Source organism: Cyprinodon tularosa, unplaced genomic scaffold (assembly GCF_016077235.1).
Source record: "Cyprinodon tularosa strain WSP-4 unplaced genomic scaffold, ASM1607723v1 ctg15, whole genome shotgun sequence".
In the NCBI taxonomy this organism is placed as follows: domain Eukaryota; kingdom Metazoa; phylum Chordata; class Actinopteri; order Cyprinodontiformes; family Cyprinodontidae; genus Cyprinodon; species Cyprinodon tularosa.
The window spans coordinates 2,194,181-2,221,792 of record NW_024038331.1 but is presented as its reverse complement, the minus strand read 5'-3'; the positions used below and the strand labels follow the sequence as shown (position 1 = coordinate 2,221,792).

General features: G+C 40.6%; 1 protein-coding gene across 18 annotated transcripts in view; it reads right to left on the bottom strand.

Annotated features, from left to right (window-relative positions):
* Positions 1–477: 477 nt before the first annotated feature.
* Positions 478–27,612, bottom strand: part of ptk2aa (protein tyrosine kinase 2aa) — a 95,975-nt gene continuing 68,840 nt past the window's right edge. For 8 of the 18 annotated variants that reach the window (XM_038279404.1, XM_038279405.1, XM_038279397.1 and 5 more), the window contains 20 exons: positions 27,554–27,574; positions 24,427–24,524; positions 23,281–23,365; positions 23,103–23,203; positions 22,862–22,977; positions 21,032–21,132; positions 20,622–20,711; positions 20,175–20,379; positions 18,321–18,432; positions 18,131–18,205; positions 17,027–17,134; positions 10,859–10,963; positions 7,306–7,368; positions 6,886–6,925; positions 6,108–6,211; positions 5,758–5,766; positions 3,039–3,194; positions 2,863–2,943; positions 1,782–1,867; positions 478–1,687 (listed from right to left, as the gene is read on the bottom strand). In XM_038279404.1, the coding sequence (XP_038135332.1) occupies positions 1,561–1,687; positions 1,782–1,867; positions 2,863–2,943; positions 3,039–3,194; positions 5,758–5,766; positions 6,108–6,211; positions 6,886–6,925; positions 7,306–7,368; positions 10,859–10,963; positions 17,027–17,134; positions 18,131–18,205; positions 18,321–18,432; positions 20,175–20,379; positions 20,622–20,711; positions 21,032–21,132; positions 22,862–22,977; positions 23,103–23,203; positions 23,281–23,365; positions 24,427–24,524; positions 27,554–27,574 (1,883 nt within the window). In that variant the 3' untranslated portion in view covers positions 478–1,560. The remainder of the gene's footprint in view (positions 1,688–1,781; positions 1,868–2,862; positions 2,944–3,038; positions 3,195–5,757; positions 5,767–6,107; positions 6,212–6,885; positions 6,926–7,305; positions 7,369–10,858; positions 10,964–17,026; positions 17,135–18,130; positions 18,206–18,320; positions 18,433–20,174; positions 20,380–20,621; positions 20,712–21,031; positions 21,133–22,861; positions 22,978–23,102; positions 23,204–23,280; positions 23,366–24,426; positions 24,525–27,553; positions 27,575–27,612) is intronic. The other 10 variants (XM_038279395.1, XM_038279396.1, XM_038279401.1 and 7 more) reach the window with 3 other exon arrangements.

Below are 27,612 nucleotides of genomic sequence, written 5' to 3'. Positions count from 1 at the left end.
ATCAGCATTTATTTCTATTGAATTGATATCAAACACTTTTAACCAGGATTGAATTCACATGTCCACCTTAAACCAATCAACTTCAAGCATGGACGATGAAAACCAATCACCTGTTGGTTTAATTAAGTCTATGGTTATAAAACCATTTGGTTACTGGTTAAAAAAAATAGAGGGAAGCTTTAACTGTTGGCTTGAAAAAAGGGAATGAATTGGCAAAGGCTTAGCTTAACTAAAAGCTTATTGGCACCATGACCATCTTTCTAACTTTTAGCAAAGGTGAAATGCAGCTGCAAACTTGCAACAGAAAAGGAACATTATGAAAGTGTTTCTATTCTGGGCTATTCAAAGCCAAGACCTGATGATTCCTACAAAACATAAGAGAACCCAAAACTCCTAAAATTATGTTAAATGATGTCATGATTATTGCAAATGGTGCACCGGTGACTTTACTTCAAAAGCACCAATAAAAAAAAATAATTCTGCTTCATAATATTGTTTTATTTGCTTGGTTTAGCAACTTTACATGTGTTTCCTTCATGTGAGAACTGCTTATGAGAGGTAGGAGGGAAGCGGTGAGAAGCTAAAAGGACGGGATAGGTAACGGATAAAGATGCTAAACAAGGGGAAAAATAAGAAAACATCTGTGCAGAGCGGGAGGCAAACAGGAAAAAAAGATATTTAGTTTCTATAATTTTGATCATTGGCTCGTTATACTAATGATTGGTTAGCCAAAAATATTCTGGTACAACTAGAAAAACTTTTAAATTTGAAAGACAAAATGTGCAGACATTAATTTAAAACATTTATTTTGGTGAGAGCTTTAAAAGTAGGACAGCAGTTGATTTATTTTATTTAAAATGATAAAAATATGATCCTCCCCCTCGTATTTTCTCTCTTTCCTCATAGTTCATAACTCGGTTTTCTGTTAAATATAGACTTTCTTTGTATATTAATGTGAAGTTAACTTATAAAAGTGTCATGCAGCAAGTTTAGCTTGTTTTCCATAAAAAAAAAAAACTGCTATAAAAAAAAAAGAAAATCTGCTTTAATGGCACCTGAGATAAGCGATCTTAAGCAGGGGAAATGAGATGTTATGACTTCAGTGGGCAGCTCTACTGTAAATAATTATTCATAGAACAGGAAGACTGTGGATCTAATAGACATACTGCAATAATCAAGGCATAACATTAACAATATAGTTACAAAAGCACAGTTCAAATACAAAACGTCTTCATTGTCCTTTCAGCATGGCTTCAGTCCCACTGTTTGTGATGTCCTTCAAATCCTTTTATTTCCTTTCTCTTTTTCCGATTTTTTTAATCAGTGTTTCTCTGGATACATCAGCCAACATGTAAAAAATAGAAAAATGGAATAAAACCACGAGTGATTCCGGATAGAAAGGAAGTCATGGATTTTTTCAGATGAGGGCTGATTGTTTCAGTCAAGTCTGCAGTCCAAACATCCATCCCTTGCTTTCATCTACCCATCACAGATATCCGCCAAACGGTCTGTGAGCCGATCCACTGGTCTCAATGCTCTTTGGCATGTCCTGATCCTGGACTATTGTGGGCGGAGCTGGGTGATCATCTTGAGTCGTGATTGGTCGATGACGTCCAGCAGGTTCTTGGCATCTACCGCCAGAGCGTGAGCAGCCATGAGCATCTGCTTCTTGTAGTCCTTTTGTAAACTGCCCAGAACAAAGAAAACCTTTAGGATCTGCATCCATATAAAGACAAAAACATGTCCCAGGAGGAAATCATTTCCATCCAGCTTGTTCTCACCTCGTCATGACGTACTGTTGTGCCAGCTTCATCTTTGATATCAACTCGGCCAAGTCGGAATTCAGCAGCTTCTGGGCCATTTCAATCTGTTGGTCAGAAATAAATCACCCACACGCTCATACAGAGACTTCTTTTTCTACTATTTAAACTTTCAAACATTTTGTCACTTTAGAATCAGAAACTTTCTACTGGATCTGACTTTGTTCATCTTCATGATGCTGTTTGTTTAATGATATTCTCTAACCACCTCAAGGGCCTCACAGAGAAGCTGAATTTAATCAAGTTAAACTTTAGACATCTGGATTACTGAATGATGTCTAATGGTGCTTATTTTCATTCAGGCATGCGGTTTAACAAATATGCAGTCCAAACCTTTTATTTTTTTTTATTTCTAAGACAAAAAGACACTTAGTTTTGGTCTATCACATAAAACACTATATAGATTGTGACTTAAAAGTGATATAATTCTGAAAAAGTTCACGTGCTATGAAGCATTTCCTGTTAACCTCCTAAAATCCACCTCATTTTGGGTAATCCTTGCCTATCTTGCATACCCAAATGGAAAAGCAAATTACTTAGGAACTGTAAGCCCAAATTACATGTGCAATACATTATTTGAAAGCCAACACCCTGTAGTTTCCTAATATATAAATGAAAATTGGGTGACTAGAACGCAGACCAACCTGCATCTGTTCAAACATGACTCAAAGTTTTTTTTTTTTTTATTATTCTCAGAAATTATTGGTCTTTATTGAACAGCAGTAATAAAGATATTCTTCAGAAAAGGCAGGTTTTATTGTATTATATTTGTTCTACATCATGTCAACCACAAAATGCAGAAAATTTCAGACCTCTAGCTATAACAGTTCCAGAGCTGTGGGGTATGGAACTTTTGGTGTCAGCTTGAAGCTGCGCACAATGGCTCCACCTGCTGGTAAACATTTTACCAGTGGAATTTTATGCATTCTGAATTATTGCTCCCACTTAAGGGTTTTAAGAGGTTAAGATCAATCATGATTGCTCTACATTTAATGATCAGAGCGTCAAAATGCATTTTTATGAAACCTGTGGATGGGTGTACCTCTCTGTGTGTGCTGGCTGGAAGCACAGGAATCGTTTCATCCACTGTTGCCAGTAGAGTCCTCAAAGCCAAACCAACATCCTGTCAAGAAAAGAATAACATCCACATTTGATTGATTTCCCTTTTAAATAAGTTTTATCCAGACTAAATGGGCCATGTGGAAAACTGTCCCGTACCTTGACCATGGGGACGTACTCCTCAGGAGCAGCAGGCTGGATCCTGTTGGACATCTCGATCACAGCTTTGACCAGCCCCGTCACGTTCTCGTACACTTTGTCGTTGGAACGATCCAAGTTGGCTGTGGGGGGTGGGCTGATCTCCTGTGGCTGTAACTGTATCAGTTTATCACATTATGAGCAGGAGGTCATGACCACAACCTCAAGTAGATTTAGTTAGTTTATCTCACAAAGATGCATTTCTGTGATTAGATTATCAAAAGACGAAGGATTAAATGCTCAGGTGGCATTAATTGCAGTACAGAGACTAAACACTGGGGGGCAGTATGGTCACAGATCGTACAAAAACAGACAATAAAGAGCTCAGTGCTGTAAGCTGTTAGTAGCTCTAATTGCTATAACTAGATTAAATTTCTACAGCGATGAAGTGTTAATACAGATTAGTTAAAAGGCCTAGCTGGTATTTTGGGTTATTTCTGCTCTTAAAATTGAAATATCATCGTATTGTAGAGACAGAAAACTGCAAATATTAAATATCAAGTCTAAAATCAAGTCTAAAAATAAAACTTTATCAGTTTTTCATATTAAAATCTGATTTTTTTTTTACACAGAAAGAGGCATTGGTGCTAAACCAGTTTTTTTTATTATTGTATTTTATTTAAACATTAGACAATAATAGTAATACAAAAAACTATGTAGAAATAAAGGGGGAAAAGTCTTTGTTCAAAAGGAATGGGAAGAAGACTGGTTATTTAATCCAATCCCTTTGCTGCACCAATCACGATTATCCCCACTTGGGATCATTATTATTTAGTGCTAAAAAGATAAGCAAGAACCCTTCCATATATGAATAATGGCAACATTTATGTAACAGCTACTTATTATTGCCAACAGAAAACTGATCATTCTGCTTAAAAGAAAAGTATTTTTATCAAATAAATCAGTTCCATGTTTGGTCTCTGATAAGGACTGAGCAGAATGCAAACAGTAATACTTTCAAAGATGTTTTTAAGCAGGATGTTAGTAAAATGTATGAATGCAAACAATAAAAAGTCATCCTCCTTTGCAAATATTTTTTCTCACAGAAATAAGAAGCTTTTTAGAATATTGGCTTTAAAGGGATAGTTCGGTATTTTTGACATGAATCTGTATGGCATCCCCATCACCAGTGTCATGCAATCACACTGACTTACCCCTGGCAGCATCCTGTGAGCAGAGTTCTCGTCCAGCTTTGGTCAAGCCAAAAGTAGTCCGGCAGGTTTGCTAGACCCAGCGAAATAAAACGTTTCTCTTCCCAAAACATTATGTGTTCAAAAGAGTGATATTTTTGCATCCCAAAAACGTTGTAGTGGAAAAAGTCACACGTCGTTATCAATTGGTCCTATTTTCTCTCTGTTCGTATCAGTGCGCGCCGTCATTCTGACAGCTAGGGCCTACTAACCTGACAACAGCCAGATGCATGTCTCCCTCCGCCCAGCTAGGAGCTAGGCGGAGGGAGACATGCATCTGGCTGTTGTTGAGCTAGCTGTCTGAATGACGGCGCGCACTGATACGAACAGAGAGAAAATAGGACCAATTGATAACGACGTGTGACTTTTTCCACTACAACGTTTTTGGGATGCAAAAATATCACTCTTTTGAACACATAATGTTTTGGGAAGAGAAACGTTTTATTTCGCTGGGTCTAGCAAACCTGCCGGATTACTTTTGGCTTGACCAAAACTGGACGAGAACTCTGCTCACAGGACGCTGCCAGGGGTAAGTCAGTGTGATTGCATGACACTGGTGATGGGGATGCCATACAGATTCATGTCAAAAATACCGAACTATCCCTTTAAGGAACCTAAAGATCTCCCAGTGGGAATTGAGAACATAAAGGCATTTCTAGTTTTTTTTTTTTTTTTCTAGGCATAAAAATTCATTGTTTCAAAAAGTTGCTTACTTTCTAGATGCATTTTTTCCAAACAAAATATTTTCTGGTATCCAGATATCCCTTAAATATTGTAAAGTTTCTCTTTCAGATCAGTTTTTGAAGATGTTAAGCAGCCGCTTGTTGCTAAGCAGAATGAATAAAGAAGACTGGATATCATTTATTAAAACTCCTTTAAATACACCATATATGATTCACTACACTGAAGAGACTTCAGAGTTGGAGTCATGGTTTCCTATCAATAATGTTTTAATGATGTAGTTAAACCATGACAAGCAAAATATGAACTTACGAAGTAAAGAAAAATGAAACTTTAAAACTGCAATTGTTAGATTTAAAAAAAACATAAAATTACTCACTATTATAGAAAATTAAATGCAAACAAATTATTTGCAGAGTGCCGACACTTATAGGAATCAAATGAACAGGTCTTGGTCCTGACATTTAGCTAAATGCTGCCATAATCTTAGTTCTTTAAGTTATAGTTCAGACTTAAATCCTGCAATGGTTGCCGTGCTGCTGGATGTCCAAGGCTGGAGGTAAAACTGTCATGTGACCATGTTTATCTTAAATACAATGATAAGGACTGACACTCTGACCCTCTCAGGCCTTGTCTAGGAGTGATGGACTTAAAAAATGATAAAATTAACATTTTCAAAGTTAAACAAGTGGATAAAAATGAGTTGTCCTGCTCTCTAGTGTAGAAATCACTCAGCACTTAGATGGGGTGATGGTAACTAGCAGCTAACTAACTCTACGGCAGTAACAGACACACATAGATCTGCTTACCCTCCACGGCTACAAGGAGTTAAGAAGATGAAAGAGAATAGAGAGTGTATGGTGAGAAAACAAGAGAGTTGTGTGATTTAATAATGAGTCAATGGATGCAAAAAAAATAAATAAATAACAGGAATGAGAGAAAAAGTTGAAACAGGTTTAAAGTGAAATGAAGTTTTAAGAGGGAGGAGAGAAAAAGGAAAGCACATTAAAGCCAATCGCATCTAAACAGGACAAGACACAGCATACATCCCATAAACATAATGTGTCAATTATTTATATATACTGAAAGAAATCTATGATTTTGTTTCTAAAGTTTCTCTTATTTTGCAGCTTAGAGTGACGCCTGCATTCACGCTCACCTTGACTCCATCGTTGTAGCTGTCCACTGTTGGGAGGTTAGTGAGGTTGGGGAGGTGAGCCGGAGCCCCAGGACGGGGGGGCTTCTTAGGGGGGGCTACATGTTCTGAACAAACACAAACTAGTGAATTTAAAAGGCATCAAAATGACAAAGACATCAGCAGAGTAAACACCTGTTGTTGTTTTTTTTTTAAATAAAACAATTTTCTTTATCTTATTATATATTTGAACATCTATATCTTTAAGTGTATTTTTAGTTTAATATTATTCATCAAAATATGATCTTGCATGGCACAGATTTACAGAAGAGATTCTATATCCGTGGTATAAAATAAGATTTTTTTTATTTCTTTCATGAACTAATTTCATTATTTCTTCTTGTATACATTCATTCATCTGTTTATTCAATGCATTCATGCGGGAATGGATTCCCTTATCCATGCATGTATTAATTGGTTAATTCGTTCATTACACAAAGCACTCATGCATGTATCCAGTGGTATTTATTATGTAATTTCTGTGACATTCACTCTGCACCTACTGAAAAACATTTCATGATTTACTTGGAGAAGTTTAGAAAGAAGATAACAGTAATACACCATGATATAAGAGAGAGTAGAATTTATATCTGGATAAGTAAGGAGTATATGTAAAAAATAATAAGTTCAGCATACTAACAATAGTAAGGGCATTAAATAATAATTCATTATTTCTCTAATTAAATTCTGAAATCTTAATTTTATATTAATCAGTGTGTATCAGAAGAGTTATTTTATGTACCTGGTTTGCCGACAGGCTGATAGATATGTTGACTTCCACCCTGTTCAAACAGAGACAAACAGAGTTTAATGTTATTTTACCAAAAAAAGAGAGAAAATGTATTTAAAGAAGAGAAAAGATCAGGCAGAAGCTGAGTTTCAGCGACATCATAAAAAGCAGTTTTCTCTGAGTTTCCCGTTCCCATGGGTGCTCTGTGGTTAGGTGGTTGGTATGTAGGGACACAGACAGACAGAAATACTCTCTCTGCTTGCTCTCCCTATGATTTCTCGTTTCTCATGAATGAAATCCTCCCTCAGCTTTTTCTCTTTCCAGCAAATCCTCATTGTCCCCGTTTGACCTGTTCGTCTATTAATAACAGATCATTTGAAAGCTCACGGTTCACATAAATAAAAAGTATATTTTGGACACTGTTACACTGACCGGTGCTTGTAGTGTGCCGTCTTCTCTGTCGATGCTCCCTCTGCTGTTCCTGGACTCTGCTTTCTGCAGAAAACAAAACACTTAAAACCGAGTATGCACCTGCAGAAAAGTTAGCTAAAGAAATCAGAAATAATGAACTAAATCATAAATTAACACATTCTGATCTGTAATCTCACAACAAGACATTACAAACTAAACAACAGTAAAAGTAAAATCTGAAGACATTTGTGCTCCTTCCAGCTTCTATCTTTCTGCCTCGGTACCGTTTTGGTGAAGCACGCCTTGAAGAGATGCATCCTGAAAGAAGACAGCGTGAGGAAGACGGGCCATCGAAAGAAGTGTCCGGACAAGGACAAAACGTTTTAGAGCAAAAGACTGACCAACAAGCTGAAAACACTAGACGGGTTAGGAGACGGAGAAAATAAATGAAGAGAGGGAGAAAAACTGAGTCAGAGGGGAAAGAATTGGGGAGAAAAGATGAAGAAGATTTTTTCCAGAGAAAGAAAAAGTTCCACTGAAGCACGGAGACAAAATCCTGGAAAAGAAACGATCCAACTGCATCCCTCTCTTTTCTCTCCTCCGCCTCCCCTCCCACTCTTTCCATCCCCCTGAATCTCCCTCATTCCTCCCTGTGCGCTGCTTGTGCCAATCCCACTTCCTTTCTCCCTCCCTCTGTCCTCCTCTCACACTTTGTGTCTCTTTCTGCTTTTCTCCTCCTCACTTCTTTGACTGACGTTTGAATTACCACAAAGAATCACAATACTTCCTTTTTCAGGAGAAATCAACTTTTTCTTTCACTGAAGCTCAAGCCATCAGTAAAATTATGTTAGCATTACATATAGTGTAATAAAAGAAAGAATACACCCAAAATTCAATGTTAAAACTAATAAAAAAAACAAGGTTTTATTAAACTTCAACCCCAAAGCATATAGATCAAACATCTTTCTACTAAATATGAAAACTTCTCAGCCATTTCATGAATAAGGAGATTTATTCATGCATCCTGATGCACATTCAAGTATAAAACAATCACTCTGAACACTATAGACAGAAGGCAATAAAAGCATAAAGATTTTTAAGATCCATCCATTTACTTTCAGGGTCACAGGGGCTAGTGCCTACTTCCAGCAGCCTATGGTTAAAAGAAAGGGTACAACCTGGGTCAGAAGGGTAGTTTAGAATCACTAATCAACCAAACAGTTGTGTTTTTGGACTGTGGGACGTAGCTGGAGCATTTGGAAATAAACCCACATTTGCACAGTGGGAACATGCAAACAAAAAGACCCCAGGCTGAGATATATTTCCAGGACCTTCTTCATGCGAGGCAACAAGACCATGGTGCAGCAATAATAAGCATAATTTAAAAAGAAGAAAAAAAGTCCTTAAAAAATATTGTTTCTAATGTATATATTACTTATTATTCTTATTTAAGTTGCATGAAGTGTCTGTGCATCTTAATTTAGCAGTTCTGTCTCTGCAGTAACTAACATATGGCATAAAACAGAGGTGTCATCCCTTAAACACGGTTCAAAATTGGAAAGACAAGAATACATGCTATTTATATAAAAAAATGATTTAGCAAATTCAGTTTGTTAATTAAAATAATTGAAATAGTCAACGGTGTCGTTAGCGACATCAGGAGGGTACAAGAGGTGACTAAATTTATAGTTAAAGAACTGCAACAAAAAGTGGTATCATAAAGAAAAAATGAAAGTCTTCAAACAAATTTTAAATTCAAGGTGTTTGATCATCTTTTTTACCGCCAACATGTCCAGCTACAGACACCACAGAAGCAGCTAAGCCTACAAAGAAAGTGCTGAACCAGTTAAGTTGTTTTCTACTCTGAAGTTAGGAATAATCAAATGATTTGAAATAATTAAAATACACCCACTGTGTTGGGGTGTTTCTTTATATAATTACTTAAATACAAACTCTTCCTTTGCAGCCTAGTAGAGAGCTGAAGTTTATCCGGTTTAAGACGCCACATAGAGTCCAAGTCTAACCGAAAAAAGTAATAAATATTATCACTTTATGCACACTCATTTAAACATAATAAAACATTAGTTTCTACTCATCTTTACTATGAAATTACTGAACTTTTCCAGGTTCTCAGTTCTTAATCTTCGTGTTATAGAATAAACTATTCAAGTTCAAAATGTTCAGGAGAAATGGACAATTATTAGCAAAAAATATAGAATCAGGAAAAAAAAAACAGAAACTGGTAGGAAGAAAGGAATGTAGAATATAAACATGAAATAAAGGAAGGATGTAGGAAAGAAAGAATGTGAAATGGAGGACGTTCCCTCCATTTCACATGGAGGGAACGTCCCATCCATCTGAAGAGATGAAATTACATCAGCCTTCAACACTTGTGGATTTTCTTGTCTATAAATCCACTGACGTCTCGCTGAACAGCCCAAAGTACAGCCAGTCACACAAAGAAACGAAGGTTTGAGTGAAATGGAAAAACAGGCCTACAAAGAGCTGCTTTTTGGATGGTTTTACTGTCTGATGAGATAAATCAAAGCTTCACAGCAGAGCCAGGTTAAAGATCTGAAAAAGATATTTTGCAGCTCTCCTGGCAATAACAATCAGGACAGAAAGCCCTGCTGACACAGTAGAACCAGAATTTATCATCTTGTTTGTTTTTATTTCTTGCTCATGCATTCTTTTACTATTTAAAAACACATTTTGTCTCAACATTAAAATGTAATTTATGCTGATTTTATCGGGGAATGTAGATTTAGCTTCTTTTTTATGTTAATCAGGGTTTTACATCTTTTATCTAAGACACTGTTCCTATGGTGTAAACATTCTTTCTTAAAAAATGGATAGACAAGAAAATGAGGTAGATGTATGTTAAACTACATATGCTAAGAAATGGCTACAAGAAGATAATGAGTTGCCTGAATTTATTAAAATCTACATAAATAGAGCCATAATATGCAAAAGAAACAACTGGATCTGTGTCAGAGAGCCAGTTTACACTGAAATTAAACTTTATAACAACATTTATGAGGGTTTGGCACAGATATGATTTTTCTAATAAAACGAGATATTTTAATCTTACAATAAAAAAAATTACTAAAAGGAAAAATAGCGATTTTATCCTGAGTATCATATGCCACTGTTTTAATAGTTATATAATATTAAAACTAATTGTTTAAATATTTCGTTTTTAGCTCCATCCATCTTCCTGCTAAACTCTTTACTCAGTATGATGCTGCCATTACCATGTTTTACTACTGGAATGATGTTTTCTTAGTGATTTTTTTTCCACCATAATGTTTTATCAAAAGGCTGGGAGCTTTTTTCTTAATATTTTGCCCCATTTTTATCTTTTTTTTTACAACTAAAGGTGAGTCAAGAACCGCAGAAGAGGAAGATCACAGAGGTTATGAAAAGGAGAACATTTCTAAGCATCACGGTTCCTACGTTGTGTTCCATTTCATCACACCAGGTGTGAACAACACACAGATAAAGTGAAAATAATAGCTTATATTAGCCACTTTTTATATCAAAAATCAAATTTGCTTTGTGTCTGTTTAATTACCATGAGGCTCTCCTCCTGCTCCAGCCACCGTCGGTCTTCCTCCATCTGCTGCTGCTGCTTCATCAGCGTCTCCTCCATCATAGCCTGGCTAACACACACTCTCTCCTTTAGAAGACAAAATCCAGATACAATTTAGCTGATGACTCGGAGCGGGCTGCTGTAGAAAGATGGCGGCTGAAACACATTCAAAACTAACAAGGGACAGCATCTACTGTGTCCACAAATCATGGATGAAAAGTTCTGATCAGACAAATTTCCCTTCTTCTGGTTTCCAGTTAAACTAAAACATGTTCTATTTCATCCCTACTGACCGCCAGAGGCGGTGCTTCAAGCACTGAATGATCATTCATGCGCATGCGCAGGTCGAGTATTAATGACAACAAAGTCAGCTGTGACCTGCCGGGGACCCACGTGACTCTATATAGTCACGTGGCACCCGGCAATCAATCCCTTTTGTTCTTCTCGCGCGCAGGTGTGTTGAGTACAGGAGTGTGGTCGTGTGAAGCTGCTTGCTTCTGTGTATACCACTAGTTTCCTGGCTGCTTGTTGCTGGTAGCCCCGTGACCGGGTTTGGTCGGAGCTGCGGGTAAGTCTCGCCCTCCAGGGGCTGCACAAGCTGCTTTCACCTTACCAGATCTGCGGTGACTGGTAAGTTTTCGTTCTTTTCTCAGCAGTGGTTTACTGTTCGCTTTGATTTGCCACGTTAATTTTGTGGCTCTTTTGACTCACGGTAGCGTTTCTGCTCGCGCTGAGTTGTTTTCAGTTTGTTTGCCTAAGCCCACCAGTAGCGTTTCTGCTCGCGTTGGGTTCTTCTATAGTTTGTTTATCTACACTCACCAGTGGCGTTTCTGCTCGCGCTGAGTTGTTTTCAGTTTGTTTAAGCCCACCAGTAGCGTTTCTGCTCGCGTTGGGTTCTTCTATAGTTTGTTTATCTACACTCACCAGTGGCGTTTCTGCTCGCGCTGAGTTGTTTTCAGTTTATTTGCCTGAGCCCACCAGTAGCGTTTCCGCTCGCGTTGGGTTCTTCTTTGGTTTGTTTGCCTAAACTCACCAGTGGCGTCTCTGCTCGTGCTGAGTTCATCCTTAGTCAATAATCGAGTCGCCAGTAGCGTTTCCTGCTCGTGTTGACTTGTCCTTGGCAGCGGGCTGATCACGCCTTTCAGCAGTATGATGCTGGATAGTTTATGTTGCTCGACCTGTCTGGCTCCACTTCAGCCCGATGACGGGCATGACTTGTGTCCCTCCTGCCTCGGTGTGGAACATCTCCGGGAGGCGCTGTCAGATGACGCTTGCCCCAACTGTCGCGTCATGCCCCGGTCGGTCAGACTGGATCGGTTGGCTACACTGGAGCAGCCTACCGACTGGGCGGGCGCTTCGCCGCGTGCTCGTTTGCCGATGGAGAAAGCGGTGTGCAAACGTTCTACTGGGGCTGCACCTTCGGTACCGACAAAGCGTGCTAGACGGACCGATGCAGGGAGGTTGTCCACGAAAGTGGATCATCTCACTGCTGAGCTGGCCCAAATGAAAGCCCTCCTCCAGTCCTTTCAGACTGCTGGTGATCGTGGCACGGCTCTCCCTACCGAGCAGGATGAAACGTCAGTCAATGACGACGATGCTGTTTCCGTGGCAGCCTCTGGCACCCATTTCTGTGAGGACCTTCCGGAGCTGGGCTCCGGGGCCTCTGGGTCGGACTCCATTGCCTCTCAGGAGGATACGGGGGAGTCTGTGACATCCGCTATTCGAACGGCTCTTGCCCGTTTACAAATTAGTGTTCCTCAGGCCCAGCCTGCGGCCTCAAGCGCCTTCTTTAGGCGCAGTAGGTCAGAGACTGCCTTTGTGGTTCCTCCCTCGGCGGAGTATGTGCGGGAACTACATGCTTGCTGGTCAGACACCAAGGCGTTTTCACGTCTGACGACGGATGGCAGGGTCCTGGCAGCTATGCAGGAGGCACCCAAGGTTGGCTTGGGGCAGATGCCAGCGGTGGAACCGGGCATTGCCTCTCTTATAATCCCGCCTGATGAGGCCTTGCGGCCCAATGCCCGTTGTCCGCGTCCTCAGTGCCGTATTACCGACGACCTTCTCTGCAAGGCCTATGACTCTGGGGCCCGCATGGGCCGGATTGGGAACTCTCTCTCCCATCTTATGCTGGCCCTGTCTTCCTCCTTGGAATCTGTTCCGCTGGATCATGCCACGCAAGGCCTGGTTGATGCATCTCTGCAGGCCTTTGCTCTTATGACGAGGGAACTTGGACGCACACTCTCCACACTGGTTCATGCTCGCCGCCAGGTCTGGTTGGCGCAGTCACCACTAACTGAGCCTTGTAGGAGGACCCTCCGGGCCCTGCCTGTGGTCCCGGGGGAGCTTTTTGGTTCTGCGGCACTGGACGCCTTGGACCGTACGGCTCAGGCCTCTAGAACGAGGCAACAGCTGGCAGGGCTTCACAGACGTGATCGCCAGCCAGTAAGCACCTGGGCAGCTGCGGGTCCTTCACGGAGGTCCTTAGTGCCTTCTCCTTCTCCCACTGAGCCCCAGGGTCTGTTACCAGGTCAGAGATCGGTCCAGAGACCTGCTCTAGATCGGAGGAACAGAGCTCGAGACCAGGCTGGAACAAGGTCCTTTCATCCCTTTCGGGCCGCGCAGTCTGGCCGGCGCCCTTCCGGGCCTTGGAAGGGCCGGGGGACCCGCAGATGATGCCTTAGGGCCGGCGGTCGGTTATTTTTCCCCGGAACGGCTCAGCTTCTGGGCTGCCCACACCCCGGACTTGTGGGTGTTGTCCACCCTGTCCCGGGGGTACCGTCTTCAATTCCGCCGCCGGCCACCTATCCCTGGCCGGGTCAGGATGACTGTGATCCACGACCCAGTGAAGGCACAGGCACTGAACCAAGAAATCTGCACCTTGCTGGCCAAGGGTGCTATAGTGCCTGTGGACCCCCTGCTGGATCCAGGGGGCTTTTATTCCACGTATTTTCTGGTTCCGAAGAAGACCGGGGGCCTGCGTCCAGTCTTGGACCTCAGGGGCCTGAATGTGTACTTGAAGGCCATGCCCTTTCATATGCTGACCACCAGGGAAGTGTTGCAGGCGATTTCCCCGGGCGATTGGTTCACTTCCATAGATCTCAGGGATGCTTATTTTCACGTTCCGATCGCTCCGCCCCATTGGCGGTTTCTTCGTTTTGCTTTTCAAGGGAGACATTTCCAGTTCAGGGTCCTCCCGTTCGGACTTTCACTGTCCCCCAGGGTGTTCACCCGATGTGTTGCAGCGGCTCTCTCTCCTCTGCAGGCACAGGGATTGAGGATCCTCCCATATCTGGACGACTGGCTCATTTGTGCTGCGACGTGGGACCAGGCGGTTCGAGATACTCGGTTAGTGCTCCATCATGTGGGATGCTTGGGCTTGCAGGTGAACATGGAGAAAAGCAGTCTGACTCCCTCACAGGAGACTGTCTTCCTGGGCATTGCCATGGATTCCATCTCAATGACTGCTTGCCCGTCACCCCAGCGGGTGGACGGTATATTGAGCGTGCTCCCGGAATTCAGGCGCGGCATGGCGCTGCCTCTTGTGCGGTATCTTCGACTCTTGGGCATGCTTACAGCTGCGTCCGCCGTAGTGCCCTTAGGGCTGCTGTCATTGCGGCCCCTCCAGATGTGGTTGAACAGCTTGAATCTGGATCCCACACGGAACACTCATCGTCTCCGAAGACTTCGGGTGGGGCCTCAGTGTCTTCAGTCTCTGTCCCAATGGAGGGTGAGGTTGTTTATGACCACAGGGGTCCCGCTCGGTTCCCTCCCGTGTCGTCGGGAAGTCGTGTTTACAGATGCATCCTCCACGGGCTGGGGTGCAACCTGGCGGGGTCAAATGGCACAGGGGACATGGTCCCAGCGGCAGGGCAGGGAACACATCAATGTCCTGGAGTTACAGGCTGTACTTCTGGCTCTTCAGAGCTTTCTTCCGGGCTTGCGGGGGAAGCACGTGCTGGTGAGGTCAGACAACACCACAGTGGTCTTTCACATCAACCACCAGGGGGGAACGAGGTCAAGGAAACTGTTGTGCTTGACTCGACGGCTTCTGACCTGGGCAGCTCCACGCATAGCCAGCCTCAGAGCAGCCTACATCCCAGGGCCGGAGAACGTGCCAGCAGATTTTCTATCCCGTCAGAAGCCGCTTCCAGGGGAGTGGAAGCTTCACCAAGAGGTGGTGGAGTGCATCTGGAAGGTCTTTGGCAGGGCGGACGTGGACCTCTTTGCCTCAAGGGACGCATTTCATTGTCCCCTTTGGTTCTCGTTGGACAACAGCAGCCCTCTGGGCCACGATGCTCTGGCACACGACTGGCCCCGGACCCTCCTTTATGCCTTTCCGCCATTCAGCCTACTTTTTCAGACTCTCCTCAGGGTACGTCAGGAGGGGCACAGGGTCCTGCTGGTGGCCCCCTACTGGCCAGCGAGGACTTGGTTTCCTCTACTGTGCGAGCTCAGCTCCGGCTCGCCAATGCGTCTCCCCTCCAGGAGAGACCTTCTTTCCCAGATGGGGGGTCAGATCTTGCACCCCGAACCGGACCGGCTCCAGCTCTGGATTTGGCCCCTGCAAGGCCGGGGTCCACCTTCTCAAGATACACTGGGTCCATAGGGCATACAATGGCTAATGCATGGGCGCCGTCCACGCGAGCTGTCTATGCTAACAAGTGGACGGTCTTTGCGACCTGGTGCCGTGATAGAGGGCAGGACCCGGTGCAGTGCTCAGTTTCTGACATACTGACCTTCCTGCAGGCATTGCTGGATCAAGGACGGTCCCCATCTACCTTAAAGGTGTATGTGGCTGCCATTTCCTGTTGGCATGTTGGGCTGAATGGTTGTTCTGTGGGCCGAGACAAGGATGTTGTACTGTTTTTAAGAGGTGCTCGGCGTTTGCACCCACCCAACCGCCCTGTGGCACCGGCGTGGGACCTTTCTCTTGTGCTTGAGGCTCTTCGGTCCCTCCCATTTGAGCCCCTGGCGTCGGCGGACCTCAAATGGCTCTCACTGAAGACTGCGTTCCTTTTAGCTATGGTTTCCGCAAAACGTGTAGGGGAGTTACAGGCTCTCTCGATAGCCGAACCCTGCTGCCGGTGGAATCCTGATGGCTCAGGCGTTACACTGTGGGCTGACGTAGCGTTTATTCCTAAGGTATCACTGCCAGCAGGCAGCACCCAGCCTCTCCATCTTGCCCGGTTTGACTACGGAAGTCCCTCTGAACCACTGTGTCCTGTTCGTGCCCTTGAGACATACATCAATGCCAGGGCATCCTTCCGAAAGACAAATAGCCTTTTTGTTTGCTACGCTGGCTCACGGAAGGGTCAGGCACTTTCTAAGCAGCGACTTGCACACTGGGTTGTGGATTTGATCTCCAAGGCTTATGCCTTGCAGGACCGGCCACTGCCGGCGGGAGTGAAATGCCACTCTACAAGGGGCATGTCGACATCGTTTGCTGCTATGACTGGGGTGCCATTGGATGTTATATGCCGTGCGGCCTCCTGGAAATCACCTAGTACCTTTACTCGGTTCTACAGGGTGAATGTGGCTGCGCCCCATCCGCTTCAGGGAATCCTCGAGCAGCATGCCTCTACATCACATTAGGTGGGTGGTGTAGTCGTTGTTCCTTGAATGTTGCTGATTCCTCGTGACCTTGTTGATATGAGTCATCCAGTGCTTGAAGCACCGCCTCTGGCGGTCAGTAGGGATGAAATAGAACGAAAGTTACTACCGTAACTACGGTTCTATGAATCCCGGATGACCGCCAGAGTGCTTGGTCCCTCGGAATCTCTGCTTTCACGAGAAGATTGAGGGATTGATTGCCGGGTGCCACGTGACTATATAGAGTCACGTGGGTCCCCGGCAGGTCACAGCTGACTTTGTTGTCATTAATACTCGACCTGCGCATGCGCATGAATGATCATTCAGTGCTTGAAGCACCACTTCTGGCGGTCATCCGGGATTCATAGAACCGTAGTTACGGTAGTAACTTTCGTTTTAGTTCAAACTTAACTATCTTGGAAGAGCCAAACATATTCTTAAAAAGTGTATATGTGCTTCCTCCTAAAAGCAAAACTAAATGATGTAGCATTTATAAGTGAGACTAAGGAATCTGATAAAGGCTTCTGTCACAACTAGTGGAGGAAACGTTTGTTTTTTTACCTCCATATTTGGGTTCCATAGGGCCGTATGTTCAGGTCTGAGCTGATTCCAGGAATCAGGGGGAGGATAGCTGCCCCCTACTCCTCCAACACCACCATGAGCTGTTGGCTGGATAAGGGGGGGTGAACACAGGACAAGTTGAAATTCACAAATAAAGTCACAGATAACTTTTTGCTAAGTTAGAAACTGAATTTTATCAGAACCATAGCTGATTACATATTTCTATGCAACTAATTATGAATCAGACATGTTTTTGAAAGTGCTCAGACAACCAAACTGAAGCCTTTAGTCTTATACATAATGACCTGTGTGGCTTCATTACTGATTTATCATTCAAATATAATGAGAGTCTTTATAAGCATGATAGTGAGAGTAGTTTTTTTGACAAAGGAGCAGAGGGTGGTTCTGATTTGTGTCTGCATGGCCATGTGTGAGTGGCTTTCAGCACAACAGGAAATGCCTCATGTCTGCTCAGTTCACGAGGAGAGGATTAGGAACATTAATTTCTCTCTTCAGTCTCTTCTGCCCTGTTTTGACACAGAGCAACAGACTCTGTGTGACAGATGCTGATCTGTCGGTCCAGGGTTAACAGAACTAAACTACACATACTCACTACTTATGACTAAAGAAAATACTATCAAATAAAGTAACTAAGCTTTTTTGGAGTTTAGATTTCACCTTTTCAAATGAATCCGTGTTGCACAACTCTTTTTGAGTACACATTTCCCTGTGTTGTAAATGTGTTTTTTCTGAAAAATGTGAAATACAAGAAACTGAGAAAGAATTGTGTTGATATTTATATGTAAGGAAATATCTACAAGAATATAGTGAGTAACTGGAATGGACTACTTCTACATTCAGAGCAATAATATGTTGAAAACAACTGGACCTGTGTCAAAAAAAAAGGCTGGATAAGGATCCAGTTTACGCCATGATCGAACTTTATATCAATATTTATGAGGCTTTTGAACAGATCTCCTTTTTTATAACACAAAAAACAGCAAACAACAGCAAAAAAGTGTGAAAAAATGTTTTTCTCCTAAGTATCAAACACCAGTGTTTTACTTTTTACATTGCATTATTACCCAGATCTGGTTTAGTTACCTGGAAGTGGTTGTGCTGCGGGCTGGAGAAGAAGCCCTCACTGGTGCGAGGACTTGGGTAACCTGGTCGACTGGGCTACAAACAAAGACATCAGACATCAGTACGTTTGTCCTCATGATAGGATGCCTCAGAAAGACAGAAAGTGACAATCAAAGAGAAAGAAAAGGTTATTATGTCTGTGAGATCTTACTTTAGGTGGAGCTTCATCAGAACCTCCAGAGTCCCAGGAGACAGTGACCTGCCTCCTCATCTCCCCCCTCAGTCTCTCCTCTTGTTGGATCTTCTCCTCCTCCAGTATAGTGCTGCCAAAGTCCATCAATAATGTCACAAATATTGCTTAACCTGTTTATCTGATATGAACTAATTATTAAACTGAAGACCTCAAAAACATCTTCCCTTCACTTCAAGAGCTGAAATACAAAAATCATCCTCATCTTATACTGCAAATGCCTTTCCTGCAATTACTTCACAGATTTGCAACAATGCAGTTTTCTAGAGGGTTAAAATCTAACTCCTCCTAAAACGAACATTGAAGTCTGGATTCCTGCTAACAGAACCCTGCAAAGGGCCAGAGAGCATATGACAGCTATCTAAAAGAACAGATTAAGATAACTGGTTTGACTGATTTTATACAGCTCACTCCCTTTATTTAGAAAAAGGAATGAGCTATTGATTTATTATAAGGATCATTTAACAATTTCAATCTATTTAGAAAAGATGTGATCTACAGTCATTAATGGAAATAATGTAAAGAAGCTGATACCTTTGTTTTAAAACCACTGTTAAGATAGATGTTAATAAATGAATGAAATATGCATTTAGTATTGCATTGGAAACATGAATGAAAGAGGTTTTTTAGAACTATAAAAAATGTAATATATATATAATTCTTAGTATAATAAAAAAAGTCAAATGTAGGCTAAAGCATCATTTTTGGGTGACTTTTGTCAAAATCCTAATATTAGGAAACCTAAAGAGTAAATGCAGTATTCCATAAATGACATTTCAAACCACAAAGAGGCAGCCTTTCTCCCTCAAGACTGAGGGCCTGATCTTTAGGTTAGCGTGTGTTAAAACAGGCACAAATGTGTTTGTATGCACAAAGCAGATCTTTAAAAGGAGATGCAAAGTGTGTTCCTTCATCAGATGTAAACATTTACCACGAAGCAATTTTCTGCGTGAAAAAACTAAACAGAAGCTGCAGTTATTGTGTTTTTTTTCTTCTGAAAGTCAAGCGCAAACTGACCTGCAAAAATATCTGCGGTCACTGTAGCAGTAAAGGAGGCACTGGTACAATGCCAGAGGATAGAGAGAGATTCAGTGTGCATGTAAACATATTTGGACTGTCAGAAATATTAATAATAGTTAAATAATATCAACACAAAACAAAGAGTGGAGACAAATTATTCCAGGCATACTATCTTTTATACACTCAAACCCAAACGGTAAAAAAATGACCGAACATGTTGTAGCACGTTTCCAAAAAAGATCAAAAGCCTGTAAACATTGAAGGGTTAAAGTACGCATATCGGCACCCGTTTTAAGACACACAGACTTTATCATGTTTTATGACATTTAATTCATTTGGATTAAACTTTATTAGTTTCATAATTTTTGTTTGTAGTTCTTACAGATATGCTGCTTTTGTAAAGTGCTTTATAAACATTATTAAGTTTTATCATTGTTATCTTTTAAATAGCTTTCTTCAATATATCCTCCACTTACATGTCTTAGAACCTCATCTTTCTTTATGGCCACTCTCACTGCAAGCAGAACATCTCTGCTCATTTTAATGGGAACCAAATGAGTTTCATCTTAAATTTGTGCAGCAAACCACATAAAATACACCCACTTATTGCACGTACTAAAAAACAAAAAAGCAGGGTCAGTTGTTTAGCACTATACAGGCGGTGACATTTCAGTTCTGTGTCTGCAGAGAACCCTTCGAATATACACTTCCTTGCTCTAATTTCATCCTGCTTTATTGAAAACCTCCATTTTTGCGTGCGGGCTTCACTAAGATATATAGAGGAACGCTTGTTACCTGAGCTGTGTTTTGAGTTCAGTGAAGCGCGGCCTCTTGCTGGGGTCGTAAGACCAGCATTTGGTCATCAGGCTGTAGAGGGTGGGCGGACACTGAGGAGGCATAGCCAGGCGCTCCCCGTTCTCTATCCTGCCGATCACATCGTTGTTCTTCACCCCCTGGAAGGGCTTGATGCCGTACATCAAAATCTCCCACATACACACACCTGAAGGGAGAAAAGACAGTGAGAGGAAGCATATGATGATGCGTTAGACCAAGAAATTTCTTCACACATTTAATAGATCAACTTTAGGCCTCATCATCAGGTCAGATTTAAAGAATAGTTACATTTACGTTCCTGAAAATTTTAATTAGGTATGTAACCTAATCTTAACACAGGTTTACACACATAATCAATAATTAGTCAGATTTAAAAAGAGACAGCCCAGAAACATAAATCGAACTCACCAAACATCCACACGTCACTAGCAGAGGTGAATCTCCTGAAGTTAATAGATTCGGGGGCCATCCATTTAATAGGCAGTTTACCTTTAGAAGCTGAGAAAAACACATTGGATCATTGAATATTTTAAGTAAATCATCAGTTATAGAAACCAATGAATCTTGTTCATTAGGCTGATTAATGGCAGATTGAAATTTCTTTGAATGAGTGACTGCAGTTTCCTGATGTAACCAGTAGATGGTGGTAAAGTAAAGGTAAATGAAGTGTCTCCAGCTGCTGATTTTTTACTCTACTATGCCTTTTGAAGCAGGTAGATTTCCACATAAAGCCTTTATAGTTTGAAAATGTGGGAGAGGTACAATTAAAACGATGAATGAGTTTATTGACCATAGTAAACTGCATGTGGTTCCCTTACCTTTGTAGTAGGAGCTGTCCTCCATGTATCGAGATAGGCCAAAGTCTCCGAGCATCACGCAGTCCACAGAGGAGACCAACACATTACGCGCTGCTATATCTCTGTAACAGAATATCTGTGCTTAGCTTTAAATCCGTAAACCAGTCATGTTACATTCTGTGATGCAAGCTTTTGCCAGTTTCAAATCATTATGATTCAGCTTTGAAACTAAAGTAATTTACGGTTTAAATCAAACCTAATTACCCATTAAATTTATTGTGTTTAAATTATTAATGTCAGAAAGTTAATAAATATCAGTAGATATTACGCTGCCAAGATATGGGTGTGTAAGTACACACCCTTACTAATAACAATAGTTGTAGGGTGACAAGGTTAAAAAAGAAAAACAGAAAAAAGTGGGACAACTAGGATTTAGTTGGACAAAAAAGCAGGACAGATGCTGCGGTTTAGTAGTGCGTTTCCTTTTCATTCTCACTTTTATAGTGTTGCTTTGCATCGTGCCCCCTATATTTCACATTTTTCAAATGTATCACATTATAAAAAATTTATTTAATAAACTTCACAAAAAGCTCTCTGACAACTATCTTTCACCTGCTCACAGTTATAAACCTTTCCATGTTTTGTTTTAGCTTCATTTTCTTTTCTTTAAACATAGTTTCCATCATTCTCTGTATTAAAATCCTTTGCCTGTTCTCTTCAAAGCATCATGTGCAGCTTGGTCATGAAGCGGGGCACTTGGGCAGCTCTGTGACAAGTCTGCAGCTCTGCTTTCTTTGCATTTAGGAAAACCACCTGTGTATATTTTTTTTTTTTACTTTTTCCCTAATTTTACCCAGTCAAATTCAGTTTGTGGGACAGTGAGATAGAAGTGAAAAATGTTGGACTGTCCCACACAAATCAGGTAATTTGGTCACCCTAGATACTAGTGATAGTAATGCTATTCTACGGCTCCTAGAGTGGAGGATTTTTTTTAGTTTATAATTGCTTCAATAAATCCTGCCCTGTTTTAAGTTCCAGTTTAGTAATATAAGCTGGCAGCAGTTAGCTCTCAACAATGTTTATGCCTCCTGAAGGCTCAAAAAGGACAAGAAGAAGACAAATGCTTGGCATTTATTCCTTTATTCTAAAATGAATATATGGGATCTCTCTTTTTCATAGACCCCTTTAATAAAACCCAAGAAAGTTGTCTTAATAAACTAGTTAATAATATATTTCACAAAACTTTAAGGAGTAAAAACCTGGCATTTTTACAAACACAATCCTCCTGAAATTGTCTTTTAAATCATCCAAAACAATTTTTAGGGGGATAAAAAAAAGTTAAATAACTCAATCAGACCCTTTGACTTTAGTAACATTAGCAGTTTACCATTGTTTCCTGGTCTCCGGCACAGTAGGTAAAGAAATACACTAACAGTAACACTGAATGCCTGCAGGCGAGTCCATGATAGCTAAAATCACCCCTTTTAGTGGAACAGAAAATCCCACTTTTAGGATAATGTGGATGTTTCTAGTTTGCACAATGAGCCCACATTAGAAAAACAAACCAATGTCACTGAATTTTGTGACAGGTTTTAATCGAAGCTTAACCCCAAGACACAAGTTTTAACTTGAAAAAGTCTGATATTCAGGTGATGAATCCTAAAAGTTAACTTTATAACTTGCTGAAAAATGTTCAACCTACATTGCATCAAGGTCCTATTTTTTCCAGAGCTCAGAAGTGAAAGGCAAAAAAGAATTTTAGCTTTCAAGATTTTTTTTTTTTTTACCCTTGACATAAATTGTTTAGACCTTTAGATGTTTTGTGTGTCAGCGAGAAGTTGATGGTTTTACCTGTGCACAAAGCGTTTGCTCTCTAGATAGGCCAGCGCTGTACTGAGCTGATAGGCGAACAGAATGAGAGTGGCCAAGTCCAGGCTGTACTTCTTTACCTGCAGGAACGACCGTAGCTACATGCAAATACAAACACAGAGATGTTAATATTTATCCTCATTTTAAAGATAAAAAATGGTGAAACGTGCATCTATGTATATTATGTCTTGGTTCTTCAACAAAACAACAGCCTTAGGTGTACCTCTCCAAGTGTGCAGAGCTCCATAATGATCCACACTGGGTTCTCTGTGATCACACCGATCAGTTTGACAATGTGAGGGTGGTCGAACTGACGCATCGTTACTGGAAATCAAAGATAAGTCAGCGCTTCCTGAATGCAACTGAAACAACATGCAGAAACACACAGATTGATGTCTCACAGGCTTCTTGAAGGAACTTCTCTCTGACGCTGTCGGTGGTGCAGTTCTTGCAGGTTTTGATGGCAACGGGCAGAGGCGGTTTGTCCTGAGGAACACAGAGTGGTAGACGGACATAAATGAGCAGAACTTAGCATCAAAAATAATTGGCACATAAAAGCAGGTTTCCCCATCTGATGAAATCAAATATTTGACAAGTTGAGGTTGTGGGATAGATTTCATATCTGTAACAATAGAAGAAAATAAAATAAGAAAGATTACAAATAAGAACAAAAAAAACCTGTTGGTAAAAAAAAAAAAGAAAGTTAGGCTGTTCTATTTTTATTTCTACATATGAACAAAGCTGACTTTTTTGGCATTTAATTACACAGGATTATGAAAAAAAAATTTCTACTTTAATTACAAATAGATTGAGAATAATCTTGGTTTTTTCAGACAGAAATAAAGGCAGACAGATGTCCAGGATCCTGGGAACTGTCGTCTATATAAAGCATGATTATCTACTGCTGCTGGCTCTATCTAACAAGCTGAAAACATAATTCCAAGCAAAGTGTCAGCTCACATTTGGACTTTATTAGTCATCAACTATTGCATTGCAAGCAGTCATTGCCAATATTACTATTTCTACAATTACATATTTTTATGAATTACCAAGTTTCAGAAAACCAACACAATTAGTGCAACAATCAACAAGTTACAGCATTAACTTGGACATTAAAAGAATCTCTGTCCTGGAGGAAAACCAAAGCTTAGGGTCTTTCATATTTATTTCTTGTTTTTCGTATTCTGTGGTCTTCACAGTGGTGATCCAGGATGTCCCAATTTAGGATAAACTTGCACCTTGGTGGTTTGTGATTGTTCTGATCATTCTAACCATTATCCCAATCATCTTGACAGAGATCGTTCTGTTGGGACGGGTCAAATGGAACAAAGCTGGGTGCCCAAAAAAACACACCCAAGCAAGTTTTGGATTGAATAAAGCAGAATAACCATTAGGTTCAAACAATATAAAAATTTCACACACCCCCAGCTTCCTGCCTTGGATGACTAATCTATTGTTCGTCAAGTAAAAACAAAGAGCAGCATGTTTTTAAAGACTTCAGTGTTTAAACAATCCATTTCCTTCAGTGAGTGTTCAGTACAGCATACCGGGCAGTTGTAGACTCCTTGGTGAACATCGCCAAATTGACCCTCTCCGATGCAGCGACCAAGCTCTATCCTGTCTCTCTGAATCTCATAGTCCCGTGCTGAGAGGGAAGGATGAGAAGGGAGGAAAGACGAGAGGAGGTGAGAACAGCGCCTTCACCTGTTGCTTTTCATACAACAGACTCTTGTTTACAGTGATTGTTTTAGACGAAAGGGATGGATAAAAATTGGCTGTAAATGCTGAGCTCTTAGGTAAACTAATCTCTACCCAGTGTTAAAATTGAAAAGGAAAGAACTTGGAAAGGCTCCTGACTTTTAACTTAACATTTGTAAGCATCGTGGACCGAGTAAATCTGTAACAAACGATCGAAACTCTGAAAACCAGCTTTATCATTATTACAGATCCTTTGCATAGAGCAGATAATAACCTGAAGAGGTTAGAGATGAAAGCATTTTAAAGACAATCTTAGGTGTAATTTGCCTCTCACTTATGAACAGATGTGCTGTATTTGGTCTGGTCTCTGCCTGCACGTACTCTCTTTTACAAATCAGGGAGCGTACCCACAAGAATCCAGAGGGAACTGATTAGTTTTGCAACTAAAACCACATTCTTTGACTTTCCAGTAAAGAATAAATGTATGTTCTGCTCCTGGAGAGAGTGGGTTAGCAGGAAAACTGACAATCGGGATTGTGGATGTAAATTTTTAATAACATTCTGGCTCAGAAAGTATTGCTTTTTTAATTGGGAAGACAGAAATAACAACCAAAAAAAAAAAAGCTAAAACATTGCACAAAATTAATTCCTTCTGAGTAGATTTATGACAATTACTCCATATTGCAATGAGAGAGAAGTATTGCTTCAAGAAAGAAAAGAAGCCACAGAGAACTGACACAACCACGATCGTAAATAAAAACATTTAACTAAGGATGGAGCAATAAGAACCAAACCACCGAACAACAGAGAACATTGCAGTGTTTTAACCTCTGAAGTTTAGAGGGACTCTTGTTTTCAAATGATGATTTTGCAGCAGGAGCTTAAATTTTTCTTTTTGTTTTTGGGTGAACTTGCTCTCATTGTCAAGTCAAAAGGTTGGACTTGTTTGGATCACCTCCAAACACACAAGAGACCCCAAGACAAGAAATCAAATCAAATAAAAAAAAAGGCTTTTAATCATTTCACTCCTTCGCCAATTAAAATCCTCATGTTAGCCAAAAGTTTGACTTTGTACCCATTTAGAAATCATTTAATAACCCCTTAAACATTGTGAGTTTGTGTTTTTCTATCGACATCATTCAGATAAATCAGAGGTGCAACAATCGATTAGCTCAGATTTCCTCAATTTGCGGGAATGGGCAACTGGCTACTAACATCTTCTCCACCTCCACAGAGGTACGTAGATCAGCCAGTGTCAATGCTAAACGTTTCATTCACATGTGAGGGAACTATCTCAAGTGTTTTTTTTCTTTTGTTTTTAATAAAGTAAGTCCAGAACATTGAAAGTGTTACATTATAACCACCGACAGAGTTAGATATAAAAAAAAAAAAAACTGCAATCAGTGAAACTCTAGGAGAAATAACAAGTAACCTCCAGAAATTGCCAAGAGCTGATTAAAACTGGTCCTGAAAAATGACCAGAGGAAACTGACTACATCAGTGAGGTGTTCCAATTGAAACTACAGGAAGAAGATGCAAAACATCATTTGCAAGCCAATTATGTTTTCCACACAATATTGAGTCATGCCTGCAGGCTGTGGGTGATAAGGACTTCAGCAGGTAACAGGAAGGCCAAACAAACTCCTTCAGACTAAAGGGATGATTGTGGCTGAGAGGTAACCACACTAACCATTGACTCTACACAGGTTAAATTTGAGCCACTAGGGGAGCTACACGCGTCCCTTCCAGGTTAAACTAAAGCATCAGAAAGTGTCATATCTGGTTTGTGCCTAAAAACAACTTTTAGCTTAGTTAGCTCTTGTGTTTAAGGTGTTTATGTTTGTTATTGGTTCAAGGAGATGTCAGTCTGCTGTAAATAATAGCTAGCATGATTCCTAAAGATTTTTATTACAAAATTACCAGATTTTCCAGAGTTGAATTTCCATTTTCCCCCCTGCATTTTATAAAAACGTGTTGCTATTTGTGTAAAAATTACCTCTACAACAAAAAAACCCAAACTGGGTTCAGACGTTTTTGGCATCTGAACCCATCAATTAATCAGCTCTATGTAATAATCTATGGCTCTATCAACTTGTAAAATACAGGAATTGAATAATATAAATTCTTTGTAGCAATTCATGAATGTCGACATGTTTTTAAAGTTCCAATAAGTTAAAACCCAGAGTTTAAGTTCAACATTCATCATCATCTAAAGGCACAACACAAAAGTAAAATCTGGATCTCATTTGACATGCCTGTGAAAATTTTCAGTCATGGCAAAAACAAAACAGACTTAAATCTTGTTTGACATCGAATGAGGATTCAATGTTAAAAACCCTCATAGTCCTCATAAAATGTATGAGGGAAAACAGTCTAGATGAAGGATGAACTAAAAGCATATTAAACCTTTGCATGGCTCAAAATATTGCCCTAAATATTTATTAAAATAATAAAAAATTTAAATTTAATTGTATAGTGTTTAAAGTCATGTTCTAAAATCATTAAGGTCTCTTGATGTGCATGAAATACAAAAGCTTAAGACCCTGGATCATCAAACCAAAATCGTTTTAAACTACAAACTATTGATGGGCCTAATTATAGTCAAATGAACAGATTATACTATTAAAAATGTTAGAAAAATTTTAAAGAATCAGTTTGTCCAAGCAGGTACAATAGGAAATCTGAAAAAAAATTAAATGGCAAAGGAGCAAAATGACCAGCACCTGTATAAAACATTCTCATAGTTTTCTTCCAGGCAGAAACAGTTAAATAAGAAATGCTGACAGGAAAAATGTCCAAAAATACGAAAAACTATTTAAGTTATCCCAAATCCTAGTAGCTTTACTGATTGATGCAAAAAAAAGGAAAATAATCAGAAAAGTGGTGTAACTTAATGAAGTAGGTAGCTGCCTGGGAAAAGAAAAACATTACAAAAGCATTTCAGTGGGATATTATAAGAGAGGTGGGTAGTTTTACCTTCAACTACTCCATAGCTCACTGTGTTGGCGGTGGGGGGAAAAAAAGAGGAAGAAAGA